The sequence below is a fragment of the Malaya genurostris genome, chromosome 1, assembly GCF_030247185.1.
Source record: "Malaya genurostris strain Urasoe2022 chromosome 1, Malgen_1.1, whole genome shotgun sequence".
Lineage (NCBI taxonomy): Eukaryota > Metazoa > Arthropoda > Insecta > Diptera > Culicidae > Malaya > Malaya genurostris.
The window spans coordinates 109,547,405-109,575,383 of NC_080570.1; the positions used below are offsets into that span (position 1 = coordinate 109,547,405).

The following is a 27,979-nucleotide window of genomic DNA, read 5'->3' on the forward strand; positions in this document are numbered from 1 at the left end:
TAAAAGTGTTAGAAGTAAGTGAAATGAAAACGTTGTCAAAAACATGTAAAGTGTTAGAATTAAACCAAGAATACATTGTCAAGTAGTTAAGGATAACGAGAACATATGTTTTGCAGAAATATACTAACAATAAATAAAATTAGCAGCATATTGAATAAAAATCGAACGCAAGTTAGGTAAATCTAGTTGATTTACGAGGGCCGGGATGTTACGATGAGTATCGAAACTTTATCGATTTCAAATTAAAACATCAGGCACATTCAACTTCACTTAGCATCAAATTCAAACCTCGAGAACGATCGTACAACATGACTGTACGAGATAGGGCAGGTTAAAAGAAAACCAGAAAAAAGGTTAGCAGGCTCGTGATGCGGCAGCGCACCGAGATAATCCGCCTTAAGCAAAGTACGGGTCAGGTATAAAGGCACATTGTTTATGTTTCCCTGCTTTCGTTAGGACCCGACTAGACTCGGTTAAATGAATTTGCATTTACGTTACGGTCCTTTTAGAGGATTAAATCGTTAGGGATTAACAATGTAAGGTCCAGTACCTGCAATCGTCACTTGTGCTCGAAATGGTTTGAAATGAAAATATTTGTAATGAAAGGAAATGCATTTAGTTTGTACAAATGCAAGTAATTGTCTGGTGCCTGATAATGCTTGAGTCAGGTACCAAAATGGAAACAACGGCCGACCGGATTAGCCGGTCGGGCATGTACCGGGTAAGAAAACCCAGGATTAGAAAGCGTTGCAATGAATTGCAATTTAACGATGTATTGAAGGGTAGAAGATTTACGGTTTACCCGATATATCATTTGTATACCTACTATGTAAGAAAATTCTGTATAAATAGGTTAGATTTTCTGTAAATAAATCAGTCTTAGATCAGAACCCAAAAGGGTAGTTTGTTGTCGCTCAAGAGTATCACGTCCTGCAGTAGTTTGTTCCTCAAAAATATCAAGTCCTGTGAAAAGTGCCTAGAGAAGTATATTTACCAAGGGTATCACGTCCTGCAGTAGTTTGTTCCTCAAAATATCAAGTCCTGTGAAAAACCACTAGAGAAGTATATTTTCAGAAACTTTCCGAAATTTCATATCCGAACGAGCAGTGCACTATTGTGCCATCTGTGTAGAACTAACGCGTATCCCCCACTATAGGAGGTGTCGCCTAGATCACACGATACACAAAGTTGCCAGCCTCCTTAAGAGAACCCCCTTCGAGGGAGATTTTGGTAGCTCCACCAGGAGCTGGTTGTAAACCAAGAAAATCTAATTTTCTTACCATAACAAGAGGTCAAAGCAGTGTTGAGTCGAGGGGTATGCTACTCAAATAGAATCTCGAGCCAAAAAATTGTACAGTGACTTTATTACGAATTACGAAAGATGTCCGAAAAATCTTTCTGATTCTATGAGCGGGTTTGAGAATCAAACCTTGGTAAGCATCTATAAAACGTAAATCTGTGCTATAATCTGCGTTATTTTGAATATTAATCTAGTCAGTTACTGACAGTGACAACTGATTTTAATGAATCATTTGTAATTATAACAATGCCAATCGTATTCAAATTCGATTTTTGTTTATGAATTGATGAACAAAATATCAATGGTTTATATTGTAGTGCACAATACTAGCAAATATTTCCAGTAACTTTACTTCCACATGTCAAACTGGTGGAATCGCGGATGCAAACAGTCGGACGACTGCCAAACACACCAAACTCTCGGAAATATTGTAGTAATTAGTTTCTTCAACCTACCGGTTTTATGAAATCCCGCCTTGACAATACGCGTGCTTGTTCCCGAATGAGGAAGCACCGTGCACTCGGTAGATTTTTGACTTCTTCATACAGCGTTGGTAAATATTTTTTTGTTATTGCACCCATCTTCAGCGTACAGACTTAATTTCAACGGCGGGCGGCGTCGGTCGTCATCCCTTCCGGATGCAGTATATTTCGTACGATCCCGATGGGGGCATGGATCCGAGCAATGTAAGGCACGTAGCACGCTAGTAGCTTCAGGATCTCATAACATAAATTTTACAAAGCCACCCTCGGAGTGCAGTGCGAGTCACATCATAGCAAGCGATGTACTGTTCGCTTTTCCAGACACTGGCCGGAGCCAAGCGTCGGAGATTTTATAACAATCGTTTCTCTCTTTCCCTCTCCTCCACCACCGGCATGTTCATCGTGGACCAATGAAAATATTAATATTTTTTTGCTACTACACTTCCCCCTAATGGGTGGCTATACGGACGGAAAAACGTTCGAGTGTGGTTTTGAACTTGATTCCACTTCACTGAATCATAACCCACTTGATAACCATATCGGAAGGATGTTTTTTCACCCGTTGCAAATTGTCTGATGACGGCTTACATGTCATGTAACAGACCGGATACCCGGTCCGGTTGGGATTGGTTAACAAGGAGTGATTTATGTATGTGTGTGTGTGATGAATTGTTATCACTTCAATGTCCATTACAATATTATCAATTGACGCCGGTCGATATTAGGTTGCATTTTAGCACGTGTACTGCTTTTATCTCGAAACAAGGCGAGTAAAGATCAAGTGGTATTTAAACGGATAATCAATTGTATCGTTCTGAAATTGGCATAGGTTCGTTCCAGAGAAACTCCTGGTTCCTATCGCCAGCCCACCCATAAATTTCAATACCAGACTAAGCATCAGCTCTATCGCAAAACAGCATAGAATTGCGCGTGGCGTGGCAATATTGCCATCATTTTGTTCGTTTGCCATTACGAGTGGCTGGTTACTCGGATAGTGGGAAGCAAGGCAGCAGAATTTCCAGGAATAAGCTGGAAACTGCCAAATGATTGCAGCAAACATATAAACGATTCTCCGTTTGTTCTGGCAGATACTCTCGGGAGTGTTTCGAATAATGTAATTTCGATTGTTTGTTTGCGGATTGAGTTATGCATTTAAGCTGCGCTTCATTACACCGTGGATAGAATGTACGTCGACAACGGCTGGCTGGCCTTGTTTTTTTTGTATAGCTGATCCGCGAATTTACCGGAAAAATCTGTTTCCAAAATCCGTTTAAACTACACAAGAGTAAAAAAATATTCGAAAATCCTAACGTTTGCATTAGAAAAAATGGACATTTTTCGAATGGTGATAAAAACCATGTTTTAATCCACCGAGTGGTCATAAATCAAAAAAACATAGATTTCCCAGTGTAATAGTAATGTAGTTGAGCAACCCGTGACAGCGAAAGCACCGTCTGGTGGAGAATGGGTGCGTAAATGCTCCTAAAATGCATGCAAAAAGTTGCCTGCGCATTTAACACAACCACAGTAGCTAATGGAAAAAAGTACACCCGCTTGTCACTAGAGGTGCTGTTAGTGTCACCGTACAGTGATAAATCTATGTTTATTTGATTTATGGAGTGGTGTAAAAGGGCCTTTGTTATTAACATTTCACGAGAAATCGGTGTAAGTTTCATACTGGACATTTGAACAACTGTTTCCGGAACCGGAACCGGGAGACTGTTACAGTTCAGTTGCAGTATTTTTAGGAACATTAAAGGACTATTCACACATTTCAGTTCCGTGACGGTTCAGTGAAAGTGCCTTCAGTGCGCCGTCAGTGTTCTTTTTTATCGGAGCCCTTCCGTTCCGTTTCCGTACTGTTTCCGTTCCGGCACAGCCAATGTAATAACATACCGACTTCAGTGAAAATAAAAAATATCGGTGACGACGAATTTGAGTTTGCCGGACGGACACTACACTGACGGCGAGCTGCACTGAAACGGCACGGTGCCGGATAGGTGTAAATACGCGTATAGAAAACGAATGAAATAATATCAGTATCCGTGCACGGTGTCGTGCCGGCACTGAACCGGACCGGATATGTGTGAATAGTCCTTAAATAGCCAGGCCTACAAGCTTGAATAGTTTCACAATCTGCTTCGAAAATTTCGTACTTTTTTCTATTGTATACTATATGAAGGGTAGACATTTTTATCTTTCATTATCCTGGAAGTCGGATCCGGATAAAATCCAATCTTATTCAATAGGAAAATAAAACAATTATTTGAATTGAAATTTGACCGGTTCATTCACGGTTAGTTTGTTTAAGTATAAACTAATTGGCCTCTGCACGCAAGAAGATTTTACTACCTGTTTTTAATGCGTTTGATCTATTTTTAATAGCCACTAACAATAAATTCAATGAAAAAACTTATTTCATTCTGATTATTGATTATAGAGACAAAGTCTTCTTTTAAATTCCAGTTGTTTGGCGAAATCAAAAACATATAATTATATTTAGAAGGTCTCAGACATGTGTTACAGAAATAATAAGACAGTAAACGTCATGAAATGTAATACAATATCAGTTCCAGTGTAAAAGTTTAGAGTGTATGTTAAAAATACCCGTAAAAGGCACACCGAGAATTACGTACATAAGTAATCTTCAGTAACATCATTTTTTAATCTTTGGGCCCCTCCCGAAATGATATCCTGGGTACGGGCCTGTTTGTGATTACTATTTCCGGTACCGGAGTCAGGCGCGGTAGGCGGGTTTTAGCGGTTCAAACCGTCCCCAAAACTCAAGAAACTATTAAAGGAGATAAGGGCTAGACCGGATACGTGGTTAGACCGGACAGCTTAGATATTTTATAAAAATATCAACGACGCTGTAATATTCCAGAACGAAATCAATCTATTCCACATTTGGTGCTGCAAAAGTCTACTCCAACTCAATGTAAAAAAATGTAACTCAATAACTTTCAGTAGGAAAAATGAAACTATACCTATAAACATACATCTAGGAAATCAACTTGTAGAAAAATGTAAAATTGTAAGAGATTTAGGCGTAATCTTAGACTCCAAGCTCACTTTTGTGGAACACTACAATACCATAATCAATAAAGCTAATAGCATGCTGGGCTTTATTAAACGCTTCAGTCATAACTTTCAGGATCCATACACAATTAAATTATTATACACTACATATGTCAGACCTATTTTGGAATATTGCAGCCTAGTATGGAATCCATACAATATTATTCACGAAGAACGCATCGAATCTATTCAAAAACAATTTCTTTTATATGCACTTCGTAAATTAAACTGGACAGCATTTCCTCTACCATCATATGAAGCACGCTGCATGCTTATCAATATACAAACACTTAAAGAACGCCGCGACTTTGCAATGCTTTATTTTATCAGCGACATTATTTCTCAACGCATTCAATCAGCTCCATTATTATCGCAATTAAATTTTTATATACCTAGCCGCCAACTACGTTCCAGGAAATTATTTTTAGAAAAACAAGCTAGAACAAATTATGCAAAATACAGTCCAGTCAATCGAATAATGCGCCATTACAATCAATACTGCGAACATCTTGACCTTACTATGTCAAAAAATCAAATCAAATCTAAGCTTTGTCGTAGAAATAATGTGTAGTATGTAAGTGAACATTGTAAACAATTTATATGTAGTCTACATTTGCTTGACGAAATAAATAAAAAAAAAAAAAATAAATAAATAAACCTTCTATTATTTCGATTCATGGATTGGATGACACGGTAGAAATGACTTGGGTAAAAACCCAGTTTTAATGTGTTGAAAATTCTGAAAAGTGCCCGATTCAGCCTCGGTCTCCCCTATATTATGAAACACACCGAACCCTCCTCCCCTCCTCAAAGCTTTTTTAGGATACGCTCTTGACCGTTAACTGGCTAAGCCTATCGATTGGAACTGATTTAAGCCACTAGCAATCTCATTTTTCCGTGTTTTACATCACTGCTCTGTATAACTGCAACAAATGTTTAACACTCTAAATCCTGTAATGCCGGAACCGGAATTCGGATCCAGACGAAATTCAGAAGCATGCCTTTCCGAAAACCATGATTTCACTACTAATGACATAAAAATTTTAATACCAATTTACAACTCATGGAAATTAGATACAATAGAAAGTTTCAAAAATATAGGGGACAAACAATCACACAGGACACTCTTCCTACCCTAAATAACTATACTTCAAGGTTATCTAACTCCTGATAGAAAGCTACCTACTTCCGTTTGATAAAAGAGGAACAGCATTGAAACATTCCTTCTTTAAACTTAATACACTGATGATGAATACATAAAGTATTTGAAATACGTATTTGTGATGTAACGTTCTCATACATTTTCAGAGTATTGTTGTGTATAGCGACGTGAATATAGTAGAATTTAATAGTGTTCAGAATTTCAAAAAAGTTGAAGGACCACGAAGACCATTTGAATCTAAGTTTGAAAAAATCTGTCACGTCATCTCTGAAAGGAAGTTATTGCAATTTTTACACTAATCACCCTGTAATTCTGGAACCGGAAGTCGGATCAATTTGAATCTAGTTCAGTCTAAATCGGTTCAGCCATCTCCGAGAAAAGTTAGTACACATATTTTCATATGTTTTGCACGTTTTACCCCATAATTCCATTCCATGTTTTGCACGTTTTACCCCATAATTCCATTCCATAATCCCATTCCATGAATCGGAAGTTGGATTCAAACAATATTCAGGAATATTGCATGGGACTACAAGACAAAAATTCCTTCATTTGAATCTAAGAATTTGTGAAAATCAGTTAAACCATCTCCGAGAAAAGTTAGTACAAAAGATCGTTACATACACATATGCATACACACAGCCATTTTACGTACTCGATGAAATTTGAAATTTATTTTTGAGAGTATTATTTCAGCATTTTTATTACATCATGACATTTATAATCTACAGCAACTGCATTAACGATGCATAAATCATGCTTCACCTGTCAGATCCTAGGGTCCAATAATCGCCCTTTTCAGATTTATAATAGCATTATAAAAAAATTAATCACTCTGTTTCATTCAATGAATTCTAGTTCATTCACCATAGCCAATTTGATACAGAATATGAAGCGGTTTAGCTTTTTGCTTTCCGATTATTGGATAACGAGAAATGATGACACCCACCAACAAATCGAACATGTTTAAGAAGCTGTTATCAGAATCGCCATTTTAAAAAAATAAAATGAAAATTTTGTTTACGAAATTTAGTATATGTTACAATATTGTTTAAGCAATAAGTGTTATTAAAAAAACACGTTTTTCGAAGGAACTTGGCCTTAAATAGTACTCCATAGATCAAACGTCATTGAATTGAGTGGTTTGAAAGCAACATTCGAGTTAATACCCAAGTAACTAAAAGCTCGGATAAAGAGGAATGATATGTTTTTAGTAGCTTACAATGTTCGGGAATAGCATGATAAACGGTCTGTTTTAAATTAATTATCCACACTTGAAAATTCATGCTACACAACTGACCAAATTTCTGAGGAGCTTTTTTTACTTTCAAGTCAAAAATGTCATTTTTCATATCGTTTACTTATACCCGGCTTTAACCGTCATTCACCGGATAAAAAATGTCTTAAATACTTATAAGCAATCTAAGAGCCAAGATTATGTGCCGTAATAGATATAGTTAAATTTAAAATAAATACTGTGCTTGAAAAACATGCAACACATACTTTTGTGTAGAATTTTTTATTGTTTGGGTAAATTTTGAAAAAAAAAAGCTGGTAAAATTAGATTAAATTAACATTCTGTAAAGTGATAACCGGCATGACAAGAAGCCCTTTGACAAAAAGTTATGGGCGTGGAAAAACCCAGTCTAGTTCCACAGGTGGATAACGAAACAGTTGGGAATCGCATTATTTGATCGTCTCCCGAGAGATAAAATCTTTCAAGGACACCCAGAAGGCTCAGCGACACCGCAAATGTAAGAAAGATGTGCGATTATTTCAAGCGCAATCCGAACCTTTCAATTCCGGACGTAGCCTAGCAGATAAACTCTTCCGTCTGGTTCGGGCAGCAGGCAATGGAACGGATCGGACTTCATGTCTTTAAGGTAAGGAAGGCGCCTGACCGAACCGATAAACAGATAATCACCCGCCAGGAAACTGTATCGCGAATGGTTGGTGCAGCAGTAATGCATTCCAATAGATGACGAGACGTACACTAAAACGTGTACCCTGCCTAGAGTTTTTCATCGACAAGTCCCACTTGGATGTTCCGGAAGGAAGAACGATGACAAATTTACCAAGAAATACTTGGTGTAGCAGGTGATCTGTAGGAGCGGCAAACTCAGTAAACTGAACATAACGACTGGTACCATCAATTGGCACATTTTCAGAGTAGAATGCCTCCAAACGTGCCAGTTGCCTTTTGTCGGGTTCCACGAAGGTGGCATTCTGTTTTTTGGATCTAGCATCGTGCCATTGCACGAAACCTTCGATTAAGTGGTTGTTTTTGTACCAAAGTAGACAAATCTGCCAGCTTCATCAGAATTTCGCCTTAAAGCATAGATAAGGGCGATTATGAAGTGAAAGCTTCGGAAAACATGGACGACTATTAAAAACGACGAGGATTAGAAAAAAAAGGCGAACCGAAATCAGCAAATCCGTTTGCCGAGATTTCGAACAGTGAGATAGTTTTTACTGAAACTCGGTGAGACACTTGACATCTCATGTCTCTTTTCGATTTTGCAAAGCACCACGACGCCATTGCTCGTGGAGCTGGAAAACATTGGAAGAAGGGAAACAGATTTTTTATACATGACAAGATAAGTGAAACTAAGAAAACTATCTGCTTCGAAAATATAATTATTAATATCTACTTATTTTCAGGTAGGTGCGTTAAGGTGCATTAGAAAAAATTGACTTTAGGCGTGATGTTTTCTTTTTTGTATGCTAGATTCAAATGAACATAATAAAACACCATCTTTCTCCAACCTTTGCTTTTGTGACTTATTTTACATACAATAATAAAGAAAAATCCATTGTGTACGTTCGGTCACTGATGACTTGGCAATTCATGATTCAATCCTGGTCGCTTCTGCCGAACTAATAGTAAAAGTTCTGCTGACAAACTCGGCAATAATTGACAGTTAAAAAATTTAGGATTACCGAAATTCTCAGAAATTATACATTTTGCCGAAACGATTACCCAGCACTCGGCTGTGCAAATCTCTGCATGTTTTTTTCCGAGATTCAGCAATAAAATTTAAGTGTGCATAAAAAGAAATTATCGATTTCAACCTTTCATATTCGTAAAGTTGAAAATCGGGATTGATATGTGTCCGACTAGCTTAAAACCGTCGCCCGAGTGCAAAAAAAGAACAAACATACAAACGTGATCGATTTGTCATTGTTTCGAAATGCTTTAGAAAACTAAATTTCTGGTTTAGATACGGTTATTTTACACTATTGAAAAATAAATCATAAATTGTTGACCATAATTCTGATGGCAAGAAGAAAAAGTTATGTCGTTGCGTTTTGTACAACTCGAGATATCCACGATTATTCTCTACCCATTCTTCCACATTTCTATCCATTTTTCCACAGGGCGCTTTTTTAAAAGGCGCCCCAGAGTAAAGCAAGACACATTTACGTCAAAACACTGGATGAAAGTGAGTATGAAAGATGGCGCTAGTGTTGCAGGGGATTTTATGCGTAGCGTGAAGTTCTAGATGCGTGCGTTTAATCTAGGATAGTAGGTAGAACAAACCAACTTCTTAAAAGCATAACTAATATGTGTGTTTGTTTTTCGTGAGAGTTATAAAAATATCTGTCTCAAAATGTATTTTTGGTAAACATCTTTGTACGTTGCATTTTGTTCGAGTACAGTCTTTAGACAACGTAGATATGTACTTTGTTGTAACTACTTTTGATAGATTTTCTGACCAGCGGAAGTACACGGATGCGGCTGTGTAACAATCTGTCATGCGACGATAACAATCCTAATTTATTGGAACGTGATTTTTCCATTTTTAATTTTGCATGATTTTACGCCCATTGAATCGAAACATGATTTATTCTCATAGCAATTGAATTTGAATTTTCTGATCAATACCATCTCTTAAAAATTTATTCTGGTTTGTTTATCAGAGTGATACGAATGAAGTCGATTTAAAAATTGAACAGAAAAACTATCTCAAAAGAACCAGTAGATTGAATTAGAGATAGAAATAGATTCCAGGTCCAGGACTCACAAAGGAGGAAGAACCGTAGAACAACAACAACAACTTGATTCATCCCTGCTGCGATTACCGTTTCTGTACGGGCTGGGTGCAAAATTGCTAATGAATAATGAATGTTTGGTTGATGCGAGTATTATGGCATATTTCACACATTGCCATACCGGCCACAATGCCAACACTTCTGAAACAATGCCAACGACGAGTGGACCGGTATCAGGTTCAGCACAAACTTTGCGCCGGGGACTGACGGGTCCGGACCGACGACGTCCGCTCCGTAGTCTGGGCTGAGTGAATTTCCGTAAAAAGGGATCATTACATCAATTCGCTGAGGGACCTTTTGCGGCACAATTATAATTACGTTGATAATTGTCGTTTAGCCTTTATGTACAACGAAAGGCACGCCAAACGTCAGCTTTAACCCTCCGACGACGAACGAGTGTGCAGAATGTTTGGGGGCTTTGGTCTCGCAAGCAACAATAATGAGCCTCGAAGGATTTTCGTTCAGCTCGTCCGATTGAGTCCTGGATTAGTACTTTCGTGTTTTAGCCGAAACCCCAATAACCCGATGGTTGGGATGGGTTGCGGTGGACGAGTGATTTGATAAATTCAAACTTAATTAGCTATTGTTTTTGGCGGATGTGTACTCGTCTGGTTGACTGTGAAATCCTTACGGTTGGAAACCGTTCAGATGCGAAGGGAAATTGATCACATCGAACGGTTCGATTGGCATTGGAACCGGCTTGCTGGGAGGGAACGTGCACTGCACAGATGAGAAGAGCTTAATTAAAAATGTAAATGCCATGCAGCTTGTGGTGGATCGGTCGGTTTTTCGGATGCAATAGTCGGAAGGCAATTGAATAGTTCGACAATCGACTGTGAAGGGCTTTGTTTGTCAGGCAATCGAACCATATTGTGATAAATGACCGTCGAGATTGATGGATAATTAGTTTTTCGGGGTTGCTGCTAATCGTTCCGGTTGTTAATTGGCCGGCGGTTTCATGACAACTCGCCACGAATTATTTATTTACAGGATTAATTGGTTTCTTTCGAAATAAAATACATTGCTATTCTTAATCTTTTTCATTTTACCATATAATTCAACACTTCACTTTCTGGTTCACTTCACATAAAAAGTATTCTTCATCTTTTCAGGCACTAGAAAAATTTAAACCATCTCTGTTGCTACCAACAAAACATATCTATCCTAACTTCTTCACCTTCTCTGAATGTCTACAGTTCTAATGACCAACAGAAGACAACAAACTAACTGCTAGCAGAGTAACATATCTATTCTAAACAATCGCCAGTAGGATTGGCGTGATGGCTTCCACGGGAACGGATCTTATAGTATCACAACACTTCAGGGGTCTCTGTTTTCTAGCTGTGCTCTGCTCAAGACACCGAAACTCCCCCACCGCCGTCCCCGTCGGGACCGGTATCCATGCGGGATAGTTCCTGTTCGCGCATCTCCCGTTCCTTGCACAACCGGTGAGCCTTGCATCGATCGTGATGGTTAACAATTTCCAGTCGAAAATTGGAGTTTCCTTCGACGAAGGAGGTCCGTATGTCGGGTATGTCGTTGCTCCACTTGCGGCAGAAGGCACAGAACATGTAATTTTTGTCTTCGTCATATTTCAACCAATCGAACTGATCCAACCAGTTTGGCCGGAAGCGACCACCCTTTCGGGAAGTTGTTGAAGTCCCAGATGAATCCCGACCTCGGCCAGCAACACGCTGAGAAGCCTGCGGTTTGGGGATGGTAGGTAGAGGTTGTATAATCTCTTGGAGTAATGATTCGTTTGGGGTAGTATTGGCACTTGCTGAGGACCCACGGTTTGGTTGCTGTTGTTGTTGCTGTTGCTGTTGGAGAAGATATCGGTGCAGATTCGTTTGACTGTTCCAATCGGAAAAGTTTCTGGTAGCTGCGGCCGCATTGGATATGATCGAGATCGTACTTTGCGCCAACTGCAGTTGGTTTTGGACAGTCGATTGTTGTTGCTTCAGTTGTTGCAATTCTGCGAGAGACGACAGTAAAGTTTGCTGATCTTGTTGTTGGCGGTGATCGGGAGTAGACGAGGAAGAAGTTTCCTCCTTGATGGCAGTCGTCAGTGTTATGGCCGTCTGCTTGCCGGATGTGGACGGCAACAGTTTCAGGGAAGTTGCAGTTTTGCCGGATGACGATGATGGTTCACCTCCCCAAACATTTTTCTGTCAAACATAGGAAGGGAAGGATTCAATGTATCATTGCCGAGCCTGAGTGTCTCGCCTAGTGGTGTAATACATGTGATCGGAAAGCTTTTACATCTACCAACGAGTGGGTGGAGGGACAATGCTTTTTTTCTGATTGCTAAATTGGCGCTTTATTTTACAGGATGCATTGACTAGCTTGATTGCAAAGGGACAATGAACACATTGTTTAGATTTTTTCTTTTGCACAGTCGATTCTTGAGGATAGAAATTCTTGCATCAATTTGTTTAGAATGGTATAATTTTGATCGATACGCATCAATTCCTTCTTCCTTCGAATGAAATGACGAGAAAAATGTTTGGCAACTCGCGAGACGTTTCCAGTCACTTTTTTTTGGTTTTAGCACTTTCTATTGCCGATGACAGTTGACAGATTTAGTTTTTGTACTTCGAAACTATATTGGGTAGTAGTACTGATATGTTGAGACCAAAAATATATAAAAAATATGTTTGCGCTTGTTTCCGTTTATAATGGAACCAAAAGAACCGGCTTAAAGAAAAAACCTAGACAAAGTTCCAACTGATGAGAAAACTTATATACAAAAAAAAACAAGGATTACATGAAACAATGCATTATGGAAAGTAGTGTTACTAACGAAAGAAAATAGAGAAAAAAAATCAACAAGAAAATAGCAAATTGATAACTTCCACCAGATAGACAAAATACCAAGCTAGATAGTTGTGCTCGATAAGCCTTTCGCTTTGGATAGCAGAATACGAGTGGTTTAGAACACATTTTCTTACCGGTAGTAACTCAGGAGGTAGCGAATGATGGCGACCGGGTAGTTCGGGCAATTCCTGCTTAATACTAGACTGAATTATCGAATGACCGGTGAGCGAATGCACTGGAGCCGGTGAAGTGCCCTTGAACTCATCGTCTGGCTTTGGACTTAGCTTGAAACTACTTTGTGATGATGCCTGTTTGGGATGAAATAGAAAAAAAACTATTTTAATTAAATCGCTCACAGTACCGAGCAGTAAATAATAAAAATTCAAAACTTAATCTGTGCCATTGGTGGCTTTTCGAATATTCCCCTACAAGTACACTATATTTAATACTCGAAAAAGTGCTACTGGTTGCGCCTACGCTTAGGCAACGTCCGCATGTGCCTTAAGTGAGTGTTCGTTTAAGGTGGCAGTACCAACGTATCAAACAAATGTTTTTTTGCCGGCTTGGATCGAACATTTGATTCGAGATGTTTCGAGTTATGATACTACTTTTCTGATTACTTTGTATTTGAATCACGATAAAAGATTTTCTCCGAATGTTTGCTTCACATATTTTCACTTTTTGAGCTCTTCCTCTACGTTACAAAGAGAAGATCATTGTTATGTATCAAGGAATCAGAAATGCTTACTGACTGAAATGCGCAAAGAATTTTTTCAATCAATTTATGTAAAAAATGAGCATTTGAAAATCAAATGCATTGAAAAAGCGCAATTGATTATAATGCTGAATCTCGGCGAAAAAAATGGTCGAGATTTGCACCGTCGAGTGATCGGTAATCGGTAAATTGTATAATTACTGAGAATCAAAGTTGTCTAAAATTTAGTAACTGGCAATTATTATCAGATTGATCTACTCCTCGGGTCGGTTGAAACCGTATTTTATAGAAAGTTATTTGCAAACGACCAATTGGTGTGAATTGAAGCACCCGGTTGAAAATTGTAAAGTGAAAACGCTGCAGTCCTATCACTTGGTGGATGTGACCTTATATTTACTGCAATAATGAATTTTAAGTAATATTTTCTTACATGCTATTTAGAAACATACGATAGCAAATAACAAATTTTCAGTTCACACGTCCAGGGATGTAAGGTTCACAGATTAATCTGTGTTTCACAGATTTTGAATTTTCTGCACAGATTTTTAAAATGACACAGATTTTCACAGATTTCTGAGAATGATCACAGATTTTCACAGATTCTTGAATAAATCACAGATTTTCACAGGTTTTGGAAATCGAGCACAGTTTAGCAAGAAAAAGTACAGAGCGGTTGAGGAAAAAGGTACAGAGCGTGTTGGTAATGAAACCTTTTTTTTGCTCACTAAATTGAATTCGATCTGCTATTGTGTTACGGAAAACGGTCACTGATTTTCACAGACAGGTTTTGGGTTTGATAACAGATTTTTGAAAAAATGACCTGGCATCCCTGCACACGACTCTTTTTCAAAATTGGATGTGAAATATTATGTTAATTTTTGAAGGAACTCTAGCACTAAATTGATAATTGATATTTCAGTGATAGAAATATTTTGTACAAAAAGCGCAACGTAACACAATACAAATTATAAAATAAAATTTACACATGAAATCAAATTTATTGTAAATTTAACCTCCGCTTGTTTTGTCGTTAATACGACTTACTTTACTATGAGGTGTCTTTTGTAAATTCACACTGTACAAGAAGTGGATAGAAATTAATCGTGAATATCTCTTGTTGTATTTAACGCAGCTACATGATTTCTTCTCCATATTATTGGAAATATGTTCAGTAATTTATGATAAAATTTTCAGTAGTATGATATATCCAAAACTAACTCAAAAATGAAGTTTTCTAAAATGTTCGCTATGAACGAGCATTGAGATGAAATTCAGTGCCAAAATAAGGCGCGTAAAACTACAAACACATGAATTGAATAAATCTTCGCACAAAGCGTATCGTACGATAACGGACACATAGAAATACGGAATATTTTCAGTGGTTGAGTACTGTGGGCTTACAACACGATTTGTTCGCTAGTAACGTAGACACCTGCTATGGACGGTTATAAACCTTGAGTATTTTTAAAATAACTTAATATGAGGGAGACATATTTGTGCATGTTGTTTAAGATGATCGTTTTAGTCATTTAATTCATAATCGAAACGCTCTTATAATTCATATTCTCTCGCAATAAAAACTCTTTAATACACAGATACAAGTTCGTTCCCATAGAAAATACGTGTAGTAAAAATTCGACTATTCATAACAATACGCTACAACTTTATAAGTGGACGAATCCGATCAGTTATTACAAATCTCACAAAATGTAATTTTTCAATATTCTTATGAATTTTGAGTTTCCAAATTCATACAGCCGAAACCGAGCAGATTCTTGAAAAAATTGTTTTTTTTTGTGGAATATGTTTCAGATAAAACAATTTATCAAATATGTTTTGACAGTTCCAAAAAGATATTTTGTGTTATAAATTGAAAATATTTTGTTTCATTTGATGTTTTTACATGTTATACGTTATGGTCGTCAGCATCATTTTATTTACAATATAATGAAAAATGCAATTAGTTCTAATTTAAGGCACGATTCGACATAAATGCATTTTTACTATGTTTTACCTTTTTTATGATAAATTGATATAGAATTCGCTCAAACTAAAGAACAGCTTTCCGAATTGTGGAAAAGTATGTCGGTTTTTTTTCTCGTATTCACGTCATCCAGTTATGTCTCTGACATTACCCACCCGACTGCTTTGCTTTTTGCTATCGATTCAGTTCTGAAAGCAATATACGAACTCTGAAATGCAACCAATTGTGTTTTTAAAACACAATTGAGCGTAATTTGTTTACTGTTTCGTGTTGCAAACCAGAAAGCTAGGAACACGTTTTCCGGCTTTTTTTTCGATATTATGCTAGTTTTCAAAATAATGTCTTATATCTCAAATCATTTTCGAGAGGTCAAAGAATTGAAGAAACAAGACAGGAATTCCCAATAATTAGTTTAATTAGACCGCACGAATCCGTAATTTTTTATCACGATATCGCTTGGACGGGTATTGCGACTTTAGTGCAAAACTATTTGGATGATAGTGGATGCGAAATTCTACATCACATAAAGTAACATGATGTTACTTTTAAATGCACTTTATCTCGCAATTTTTTTCAATTGTTACAGTTTATTTAAAAACGAAAGTACAAAGAAGTTTTTATTGGTTTTTATGTAAAAGTATTTCTCCATTTTCAATACTGATTTCAACTGATTTATTTTGAGAATTTACATCTATTTTCATGCACATATTTGGAGCAGACAATTAAACATGAACTTTACAAATCTGTACGTTTCAATATAATTTAATCGCAAAACAGAGCGTTAATTGAAAGATATGGTTCTATTAAATGAAAATTCAATGCAATCAAATTTAGTTTTGCATCGATGATGGTTTTCAGTCAAACTTTCGATTCAACCCATGTCTATTCCATGATACTATTGATTTACATATCGTGTAAACTTAATTATTTCTTTCTGTGTAACCTAATCTACGGAAGGAACACCAATAAAATTTATTCGTTTGAATATTCGTGCTCAGATAAGCTTCGAATTATCAATTTGATTCAATTTATTGAAATCAGCAAATGGCTGTGGTTCTGGGGATAGACTAACCGATTTTTATTAACACAGGCTGCTATTGAATTTGAATCTGAATCTGTCTGTGTTTAAGGTTCTGGAGTAACGAGGTTAAATGTGCAAACATATGATGCATATGATTTTCTTACAGACCGCTGGAAACGATAAGATTCATATGTAAGGTTGCATGGTTCCCGATTTGTTACGGACAATTCAAGGATTACGGACAAGATTGCATTTTCATTAAAGGTAATTAAATAATAAGGCATATTTCTTAAAACTTAACAGTAGTTCTTTCTGACTTCTAGAGCTTGTTAGTTGATGCCTAAACAAAATTACAATTTCTGATTACGGAAGCGCAGGAAGTAATGATTAAAAGTCATTGTAATGCAACTCCTATCGATTTCTCAGAGATAACCAACCAATTTTTACCAACCTTTGTATGTTAATAATTTCATCAGTTGCTACTGAATTTTTTCCGGTTCCGACATCCGAAGAAACTCAGACTAATACACACGTTTGTGAAAAATGTATCTCGACACCACTCGATTGATTAAAACAAGTTATTCCAATTCTAAATGATCGCATTTAAGGCCTTTAAATTGGAACTTTTTGAGTAGTGCTCTTTCAATATTATTTTTTTGGTTCAAGTTGTGAATAATTAGAGCCCCACCATCTTTTAAAATTAGGCGCTGTAGTGATTTAAAAGTAGTATTCGAATGATTGATTTTTCTGACTACGATTTAGTTTCAGTCAGGTCTTCATGTGAAACTGCTAAACTATTCATCGAGTATCAACTGAAATTGATCATCTCTAATTATCAAACGGGCTACGACAAGAATCAGCCAATTTTGTGCAGATCCTAATCATGCAAGTCCACAATTGTTTTCCAAAAATAATACTGACGTATCATATGAATTGAATCAATATGACAAAGCCTTTGAAGCTCTAAATCCATGATTTTTATAATGAAAAATCGTTTTTGAAGTAAATCGTGTGAAATAACAATACTTCACACGCGTGAATGAAGCTAGAATTTTTTGTAAACCATTCTCGAGCTGATCTTTCTATAATTGGTTTTGAAATGATCAGAATTTCATCTCTTCAATGTTACATTTTCAAAGTGAAATGTTTACATGCATATTCTACCAGAAATCGTGACAAATAGTTTTATTAATAATTCTGATGAATGATCGTCCTATTCGGATCGGATATACTCAAATTAAATTAGTATTTGTCTTATTTTTTGCTACACGAAAAAAGTCTCCCATATCTTAACTTTTGCAAAATTTGCAAACCAAAATTGTAATACAGTTTGGATTCGATTAGAATCTGAATGTTTAAGAAATCATATAAATGCATAAATATGTGAATCGGACTTTTAGCAGGAACGAAAAGTAACTGCCACCTTAATCCATTACATTCCGCTAAATGAATCCTTTTACTGCTAACGGAACTAACAACAGCAAGGCTGCATATTTGCGCCTTTCCCATCCTCCAAAAACCCTCTCAAACAGGTTGTCTAGATCTTGCAGTACCCCAGATGTGAACGGAGATAGACGGAACCGGGACACGGAAACGTTCAGTTGATGAAAGTTATTTATGTTTATGCAAATATTGGTGCGCTCGCTTTGCTCGAAAGTGTCGAGAAGCAGCCGTCGGACGAGATGAACTAACCCGTTTCAACGTAAAACTGTCGGTACGGGTGTTTTTTTTATCCTATTTCATAATACGAACACACAAAATCAAGCATTCTTCGTTCTGTCATTCATAATCTGTTCTTTTGATTCCGAACCACTCTGTCGCGAAGCAAGCCGGGAAAAGTTTTGTCTAATGCCGGAACAAGTAAACCATAAATGGAATTTTCATATTTCTTTGGCTACTAAAAGCGACCAAGTTTCGCACTACTACTCGATTTGCATAGAGTCTCTAGCCGCTCGACCGTTGGTTTATGAATTGTGAGCTTCCAGCTTTAACACTGGTTCGAGAAAAAAAAAACAAACAGTACTTGCCTGCGATTCATATCCGCCTTGCCGATCGGTGATCAGACCCGGTGTCGAGGGCAAAGAATTATCACAGATGCTGGACATTTTACGTTTTTTCTTACTGTCTACTGTCAATTCTCGGTCGTCCGAGGGCGAATAGTCGCGATCTTCGCCACTGATCGGTGTGAGCAGATCAGCACTGGCACTGCGCTGCTGTTCGCGCACCTGATGTTCCCGCTCCCTTTGCAGTTCCCGTTGTGCCTCCCGTCGTTCCCGATCACGAAGTTCTTCCCGTTCGCGCAGTTCCTTTTCCCGCATTGATGGGTGGATGAGAGTATTATTGTTGTTACTGCTGATGGTGTTGTTGTTATTGTTGGTGACACTAGGCGGAGGTACAGAGTCGCGGCCATCACGGGAATCAACTCGCGTCCGCTCCGCTCTACTTTTGTCGGACTCGGACGGATACCTGTCGGCACTGCTTTCCGTGAGCCCCCGTACCTAAAACCGGATAGCCAACGAGAGTTATTGAATGCCACTTCATGTCATTCGGTAATCCACAGAAAACCTACCTTCAAACTTTCCGCGGTCTTGAGAAAATTCTGCAGGTTGTGCTGTCCAACATTCACTTCGCCCTGGTACATGAAGTCGAGCAGGGCTCGCATTTCGCTGACCTCCACGTCACGCAGATAGATGATGGGATGCGGGTGTTTGTTCTCGACGAAGATCTGCTCGAAATACGGACTGCATGCCGACAATATAGCCTGATGTGCCTGGAAAGAATAAGAGAAAATAGATGGTTAATTATATTTATTTCCTTTAACATTTTAATTTTCCTAGTTTTCTTAATGACACTTGAAGCATTCTGTAATCCTAACGGCTGTGAAATGTATGAATTTAATAGTAGTTGTGTAAGTTTTGGTTTCAAGTAAAAACGACTGCTATTAAACCAGATACAAAATCTCATGACGAAGTCAATGCTCCTCTCATTAACAAAACCGTTTGTTGCCGTCATTGTCATCGTTGTTTCCGATCTAACATCCGTTGGTCAATGAGATATCAAAAAGCAGACGGCATACATGATAGATATAAGGTACAATTCAAAAGTTCCAGGACTTTTTAAACAGCGCGGCTCCTAGTTTCGCCATCAGTCTGAAATTTTTATCCGGCAATTGTATATCCTCCAGTGTTGTCGTATAAAGTTTTCATAACATTCAGACGTATAGAAGCTGAGATATGTGACAGTACATTTGTTGTATCGGTCGGAAAAAGAGCATCGAAAAAAGAGCCAACATTAGGTTTCATTTTCAAAATTGGTAAAACTTGTACCGAAACTCAAACATGAAACAAGTTTTTGGCGATGATTGTATATCCCGTAACCGTATTCACGAGTGGTTTAAACGTTTTAAAGAGGTACGGGAGGACTTGCAAGTAGACGAACGTTCGGGCGAGCCAAAAGATGTTGTGAACGAAAAAAACACGGAAATTGTGCGTGAATTCATTTAAAAAGAGCCACAATCCTCGTCCAATATCGTTATCAATATCCCCAGCGTTGATTTTTTTCGATCGACACAACAAATGTAGTGTCCGTTTAGCGCGATATCACAGCTTCTATACGTCTGAATGTCATAAAAATTTTATACGATAACACTGGAGGATACACAATTGACGGATAACAATTTCAGACAGATGGCGACACTAGGAGCCGCACTGTTAAAAAAGTCCTGGAACTTTTGAATTGAACCTTTTGGAACACCTTCATTTGAACAAAAAAACCCTTCTTAATCCACCTAGTGGTGTGATAATGCCTTTCTCTTCTTTCATAACAGTCTCATGAAAATGTATTTCATAATTTTATTAAATAATTTCGAATACTAATTTCGAAACAAATTGATTCAGATTGATTCGAGTAGTTCACAAAAGCATGCTTCAGTGTTTATGTCACTCAGTCAGCATCATTTTTCCAAACTAGTGCTTGACATTTGCGTTGCCTATTTGTATGAGAACAGTGATGCTAATCTAAAAAAAAGCCTTCTTAGTCCACTTAGTGAAATTTTCATATATCTTGAAAAATCACCATAGGGGGGAGACATGAAATTTTCGAAATCAAAAAAAAATTTTTTATGCCAAAAGGCTTAGAATTGCATGAAACGTCGAGATTTAGTGTCATCTCGAAAAATTTTTTTTGAGAAAATCGACTTTTTGGGACTTAGAAAAAATATGAAAAAAAAGTCCCAGAAAGTTGATTTTTTCAAAAAAAATTTTTTTTTAGATGACACTAAATATCGATGTTTTATGCAGAAAAATCACCATAGGGGGGAGACATGAAATTTTCGAAATCAAAAAAAAATTTTTTATGCCAAAAGGCTTAGAATTGCATGAAACGTCGAGATTTAGTGTCATCTCGAAAAATTTTTTTTGAGAAAATCGACTTTTTGGGACTTAGAAAAAATATGAAAAAAAAGTCCCAGAAAGTTGATTTTTTCAAAAAAAATTTTTTTTTAGATGACACTAAATATCGATGTTTTATGCAGTTTTAAGAGTTTTGGCATCAAACAAAATTTTCGATTTTGGAAATTTCATGTACTCCCCCCTATGGTGCTTTTTCAAGATCGAAAATTGTCAAACCTTTACCACCGGGCAGCACCCCTTAAGCATGTCCGATTTAGGTCAAATTTTGCATGAAGGCTTTTTTCGAGGTGCTTAAACTTTTGAGCACTAGAACTTAACGAAAATAGAGGTGATCCAAAAATTTTGGCACCCTTATATATATAAGAGCGGTAAAAATCAACGTGTTTTGTCGGTTACGTCACTTATATAATCATATATCTGGAACCAAAAGTCACAACCATTTGATCTTCGAACTTGATCAACGGCACGACAGTAGCTTTCAAACGAGCCCAAGTTTGTTAAAATCGGTTCAGCCATCTCTGAGAAAATTGAGCGCGTTCAAATTCAACGCTTTTTGTCGGTTACGTCACTTATACAATCATATCTCCGGAACCAAAAGTCACAGCCATTTGATCTTCGAACTTGATTAATGGCCCGACAGTAGCTTTCAAACGAGCCCAAGTTTGTTAAAATCGGTTCAGCCATCTCTGAGAAAATTGAGCGCGTTCAAATTCAACGCTTTTTGTCGGTTACGTCACTTATACAATCATATCTCCGAAACCAAAAGTCACAGCCATTTGATCTTCGAACTTGATCAATGGCCCGACAGTAGCTTTCAAACGAGCCCAAGTTTGTTAAAATCGGTTCAGCCATCTCTGAGAAAATTGAGCGCGTTCAAATATCTTCTAAAAGTGCACACACACATACACACACACACATACACACAGACATTTTCCGATCTCGTCGAACTGAGTCGAATGGTATATAACACAAGCCTTCTTAGTCCACTTAGTGGAATTTTCATATATCTTGAAAAATCACCATAGGGGGGAGACATGAAATTTTCGAAATCGAAAAAAAATTTTTTATGCCAAAAGGCTTAGAATTGCATGAAACGTCGAGATTTAGTGTCATCTCGAAAAAAAAAAATTTTGAAAAAGTCGACTTTTTGGGACTTAGAAAAAAACTGAAAATTTTTCTAAATCCCAGAAAATTGATTTTTTCAAAAAATTTATTTTAGATGACACTAAATTTCGATGTTTCATGCAGTTTAAAGAGTTTCGGCATCGAAAAAATTTTTCGATTTTGGAAATTTCATGTACTCCCCCCTATGGTGCTTTTTCAAGATCGAAAATTGTCAAACCTTTACCACCGGGCAGCACCCCTTAAGCATGTCCGATTTAGGTCAAATTTTGCATGAAGGCTTTTTTCGAGATGCTTAAACTTTTGAACACTAGAACTTTACGAAAATAGAGGTGATCCCAAAATTTTGGCACCCTTATATATATAAGAGCGGTAAAAATCATCGTGTTTTGTCGGTTACGTCACTTATACAATCATATCTCCGGAACCAAAAGTCACAGCCATTTGATCTTCAAACTTGATCAATGGCCCGACAGTAGCTTTCAAACGAGCCCAAGTTTGTTAAAATCGGTTCAGTCATTTCTGAGAAAATTGAGCGCGTTCAAATACAACGCTTTTTGTCGGTTACGTCACTTATACAATCATATCTCCGGAACCAAAAGTCTCAGCCATTTGATCTTCGAACTTGATCAATGGCCCGATAGAATCTTTCAAACGAGCCCAAGTTTGTTAAAATCGGTTCAGTCATCTCTGAGAAAATTGAGCGCGTTCAAATATCTTCGAAAAGTGCACACACACACATACACACACACATACACACACACATACATTTTCCGATCTCGTCGAACTGAGTCGAATGGTATATAATACTATGGGTCTCCGAGGCTCCGTTCGAAAGTCGGTTTTTCCAGCAATTCTAATACCTTTCTATAGAGAAAGGCAAAAAGTGTTATATTTTCATCAACCTATGAACTGACATAATTTATGAAAATTTGAACTCCCCTTTGAATGACTCCTAAGTTTCAAGTAAAAACGACTGCTATCAAACCAAGTCCAAAATCACTTGAAGAATTCAATACTCTTCTCATTGACAAAACCGTTTGTTGTCGTCATTGTGAACTTTGTTTTTGATCTAACTAACTTTTCTCCTATCAATCCTCCGTTGGTAGTTTTCATAATATAGGGGAGACCGGGGCTAAATCGAACTCTTTTAAGAAATTGAAAAAAAAAACATCCATTAAAATTGGGTTTTTACCCAAGTCATCTGTACCGCATCATCTAACGCATTTACAAAGTCAATCCATGAATCGAACTAATTGCAGATGTTTACGCTGTCTGGTTTAACTAAGTGTCCGGTCTAGCCCCTGTCTCCCCTAATAGTTTCTTGCGTTAAGGGGGAGGGAGAGAAGTAGGTGTTACTGAAACCCGAGAAGTGGCACAATCGAAGTCGGTTCGTATGACCATCAACATGACGTACTAACTCTTTAGATTTTTTACGATATTGACATCGTACTTTAAACAACGATGTTAATTTTTGTTCAATCCGAAGAATATGCTTAGGAGCATAATATCTTTCATTTAAACCTAAGATTGGGAACACCGGTTTTGCCATCTCTAAGGAAAAAAAGCTGAGAACCTTATTTCAGTATATAACGATTATCTCCCGTTGTTAATCGAAGACTGGGAGCCATGATAACCGAAATCGGTTTGTAAGGCCTCCATACTGATAATGGCTTCCGTAGTGCAGAGGCAAATTCAGAATTTTTATTTTGTTTCGCCACTTTAATGGAGGATACAAAATCTTCAACACATTTTATCCTATAATTCCGGAACCAAGCAAAGCAAAGTCATGGCATTACATTCCTTTTGTGGATTTTGGCCTTTCTGTTTCAACAGACTTCGCAGCCGATTCTTAGTGTACAGAATCATTGCATGGCTAGTACTATGGATCCTACTGACACTAAGAATCCTTCCAGGTCGGGGCTCGAACATACGACAAATGGTTTGTAAGACCAGCGTCCTATGCATTGAACCGCCAACCCGGGGTATCCGGAACCAGAATGGTCTTATTGTCCAATAGCTTGCTATTGAATCCGACCTCCGGTTTCAGAATTACAAGGTAATATTTGAAAATCTACGAGAAAATGTGCACCCAATTTTCTCAACAGATTTTCACAAACTAAGATGTAAATATAAGGTTTTGAAATTCTTCACAAAGTCCCCGAGAAGTTGTTTAAGACCCGACTTTCGGTTCCCGTATTACGAAATTTTTAATTTTTTGAGTATTTTATTACAGGTGATGGCGAAACAAACTGTAATTTTTTTAAACTTACTGATAAATTCATTTAGTTGACAAATCTTGTTAGTTAGTGGCTGTATAAACCTACTTTGATATTACTAGTCCCGATTTTCGATATCGAATCCTCTGATAATAGTAAAGAAATGCTCCGAAAATGTAATTCATTCGATTTCTCAGCAACGGTTAAACCGATTTTCACAAATCATGATTCTAATTAAAACTCTCATTGTCTTAAAAGATACTGCGCAATTTCATCCAGATGCCGTACCCAGGATTTCGTTTTGGGAGGGGTTCACATATAAGATATAATGCATCTAACTGATGATTCTTGTGTCTTTAGTATTTATTTTTTTTGTAGAGCGAGTGCAAGTAATTATAAATTTAAGTAAATATTTACTCACATATTTTGGATTGAACAATGAGGGATTGAAGCAAGAAGTTAAATGTGTCAAAGGGAAGAGATAGTTTTTTTTTTCATTTCTTTTATCATATAGTCCCATAGTTCGGCTTCGACTTCTGGTTCCGGAAAAACTGAGTGATGAGTATTAAAACCTTCAATTTTAAGGGTGTGTTCTTATATAAAAAGGATGTTCTTATGTGTTCACGATGTAAAAAGGAGCAAATATTTTGAAACTATTCAAGCTCTTCGAGCAGATTTGAATAAATTTATATTCAAATGAAGTGCCTTACAAACCCACATGATCCTATTTAATTTCATCGAGTTATCTACCGTGTCTGGATAAGAGATGCCAGACCTGCAGATTTGTTTGTAAGTTGCAGACTTTTTTTTTGTAAGCTTTTGAAAATCACGTTTTTTGTAGACGTTTGTAACAATTTACAGACATTTGAAATTGCCGCGGTCTGTTTTTTGTTCACTATACCAATTCCTTACATCATTCTTTGAAGAAAACTTGGAGTACGCAGACTTTTTTCGAGTTTTCAAACTTCTTAAATCCTGCATGAAAATATTTAAAATTTTACTTTGCATCTCTGGTCTGGTTCAGAGATGCCAGGTAAAAATTCCAAATATCTGTTTGCAAAAAAAAAGAGTCTGCAAATGTGAAAAAAATCGGCAGTCAGCAAGCATGCCTTGCTGGCAGCAATAGCAACACGCACACACGCAGGTTGCGGCAATTTCAAAAGTCTGTTGATTTGGACGAAAGTTTGCGGAAAACTCGATTTACAAAAGTCTGCAAAAATCTGCACAACAAAAAAATGTCTGCAGCACTATACCCAAAGTCTGCAGATCTGGCATCTCTGGTCTAGTTATACAAATAAAAATTTAAATTCGTCATTGGGGGTGACGAAGCAACAACAGAAAAATCATCTTTGTAGCGGTCAAAAACTCCAAAATGGTTCTCACATAAATTTCTCATAGATGACTAGGACGATTTGCACAAATGTCTAATGAAAGGTCTTATGGATTCATAGACTTTTATGCTACTTCAACCGAATCCGGGCTCCGATTTCGGAACAGGCCCGGAAGAAACGGTCAAAACTCCAAAATGAAACTCACACTCTGCTCTTGTGGACTGTGTATTATCTGGAAAACCCGATTCTCAATCGCTTCAATAATGCATACTTATATTTGCTGTCGAAGATGTTTTTCTTTGTTCGAGGTAGTCCACGAAAACCATACCGAGACAAAATAAAAGAACCGACTTCATAACCATTGCGCCCGATTTAGCCTACCTGGAACACTCTTGCCGATTTCAGTCTATTGTCGATTAATCATTCTGTTCTCTGGTGTATAATAATGGATCTAGACTTCATCAACATTAACTAACTGACACCATCATCATCAGCATAGGCGGACATGCTTCCGAAGTGTGCTCGCGTTCATCGTTTTAATCCTGAGTATGCAAGTGCGGCATCTAGCGGCAGGACATCTTTTTCATTCGCCGAATATTGCTAAAACTATGATTATTTTGCTCAGTACTAATCTTCATGGCATTTTCTGGCCATCTAGTACCATTTCCTTTATTTTGACATTGACTGTATTCACTGTGAAAACCGACTTTTGAGCTACGAAAAAAAAAATCGTTTGCAGAAAGAAGCGGGTTATCTGAAACTGGTTGGTAAAATCTTCTAATTAACAACAAATCTTGTTAGTTGATGGCCATAAAACCCATTTCTGTTCTTGATTCCGGAAGTAGTGGTTAAAAATCCTAAAATGAAAATTACTTTACTCCGATTGGAGCCGAGGCCCCAAATCCCCCCTCCCCTCTGGGTACGTGCCTGACACTACCGCCTTTCGAACGAAGCACACAACGTGCTTTGTTCAATTCATAAAACGTGCTGGGTTGCCATATTTAAATCTATATTTTTCAGAAGAAAAATCTGCAAATCTGTATCGGGGGATCAAAGTTCAAATAAAGAATTACGTTCATTTAGCTGAAAAATATCTTTGTTTGTATGTATGTGTGTGTATGTATCAAAAAATGTCACTCATTGTTCTCAGAGATGGCTTTCATAAAGTAAAGTGTGTTTAAAATTGCACACCGTCATTCAGCGCGACTATCCAAAAAATTGTAAAATTTTTTCCAGATTTGGCTCAAAACTGGCTTAATTTGTAGGCTATATTAGCTACTTACTAAACGAACCGACTTCGGCTATACCGGTTCCGGAAATACCGGAAATAGTAGTCAAAAACTCGAAAACGAAATTCACTCAATTTTCTCAGATATGATATGATCGATTTCACAAACTTAGGCTCAAATGAAAGATCCTGAAGTTTCATAGGTTTCGTTTGAATTTCATCCGGGTATGACCGGAACTATAGAGTAAAGTGTGTTTAAAATTTCAAATCGTTATTTAGTGCGACGATGTAAAATAATGAAAATTTTTTATTAACTTGGCACACCAAAAAATGTTATGTTAGTTCATACCCAAAGAAAGTTTCTAATTTTATTAAAGTTTGAAAAAAGAATACTGAACAGAATCTTCTAGTGGTATTTTTAAATAATTATTTGATAGGAAATTGCCAATTGAAATCAATAGATAAAACTATTCGCGAAATGGGGTACAGCCTTATTATCGAATCAAGAGACGAACCAGCCTTTGACTGAAAGCCTCTCCGATAAAGGAAACGAACTTAGTGTCAAATAATGCGAGAACTTACTTTGACAATTCCTTTGTCGCAGGCGAGCGTGACATCACACAGTTTCTCATCTTGCAGTAGGGTTGTGAGCACCGTTGTCAGGTTGGACTGATGGTTATTCCAGCGTAGACAGTACTGCTGGTCCATTGTTCCTGTGTCAGTGCTGTTCCTGCAATACAAGAAAGGTAAGAATAGAATAAAAAGATTAGAATTCATTCGATTCGATTGCGAGTATTCAATATATTCATTATGGCACCAAATTATACCCTATGGAATATGAGTGCACTTCGGTGGTGAAAACAGACACTCATGGCCGGAATGAATAAATGAATGAAGGAGAATCACATTCTTATTATTTCCTATTGGCCACTCTATATACAGCTTTAATGGCTATCTTCATGTTTTATTGGATAGTTTCCGAATGCCGGAGGTATAAGAGTTAATTGCTTGTGATTTTATTTTTGTTCAACAGCAAAAGACGATGGAAATTAAAAGGA

General features: G+C 37.3%; 1 protein-coding gene across 26 annotated transcripts in view; it reads right to left on the minus strand.

The window, feature by feature from the left end:
* Nucleotides 1–27,979, minus strand: part of LOC131425391 (sex determination protein fruitless) — a 761,905-nt gene that overhangs the window by 80,301 nt on the left and 653,625 nt on the right. For 25 of the 26 annotated variants that reach the window (XM_058587258.1, XM_058587250.1, XM_058587259.1 and 22 more), the window contains 4 exons: nucleotides 27,504–27,651; nucleotides 19,182–19,382; nucleotides 18,640–19,110; nucleotides 13,027–13,200 (listed from right to left, as the gene is read on the minus strand). In XM_058587258.1, coding sequence (XP_058443241.1) covers nucleotides 13,027–13,200; nucleotides 18,640–19,110; nucleotides 19,182–19,382; nucleotides 27,504–27,651 — 994 coding nt within the window. Of the gene's footprint in view, nucleotides 1–11,102; nucleotides 12,244–13,026; nucleotides 13,201–18,639; nucleotides 19,111–19,181; nucleotides 19,383–27,503; nucleotides 27,652–27,979 lie in introns of those variants that run through there. The other variant, XM_058587243.1, reaches the window with a different exon arrangement.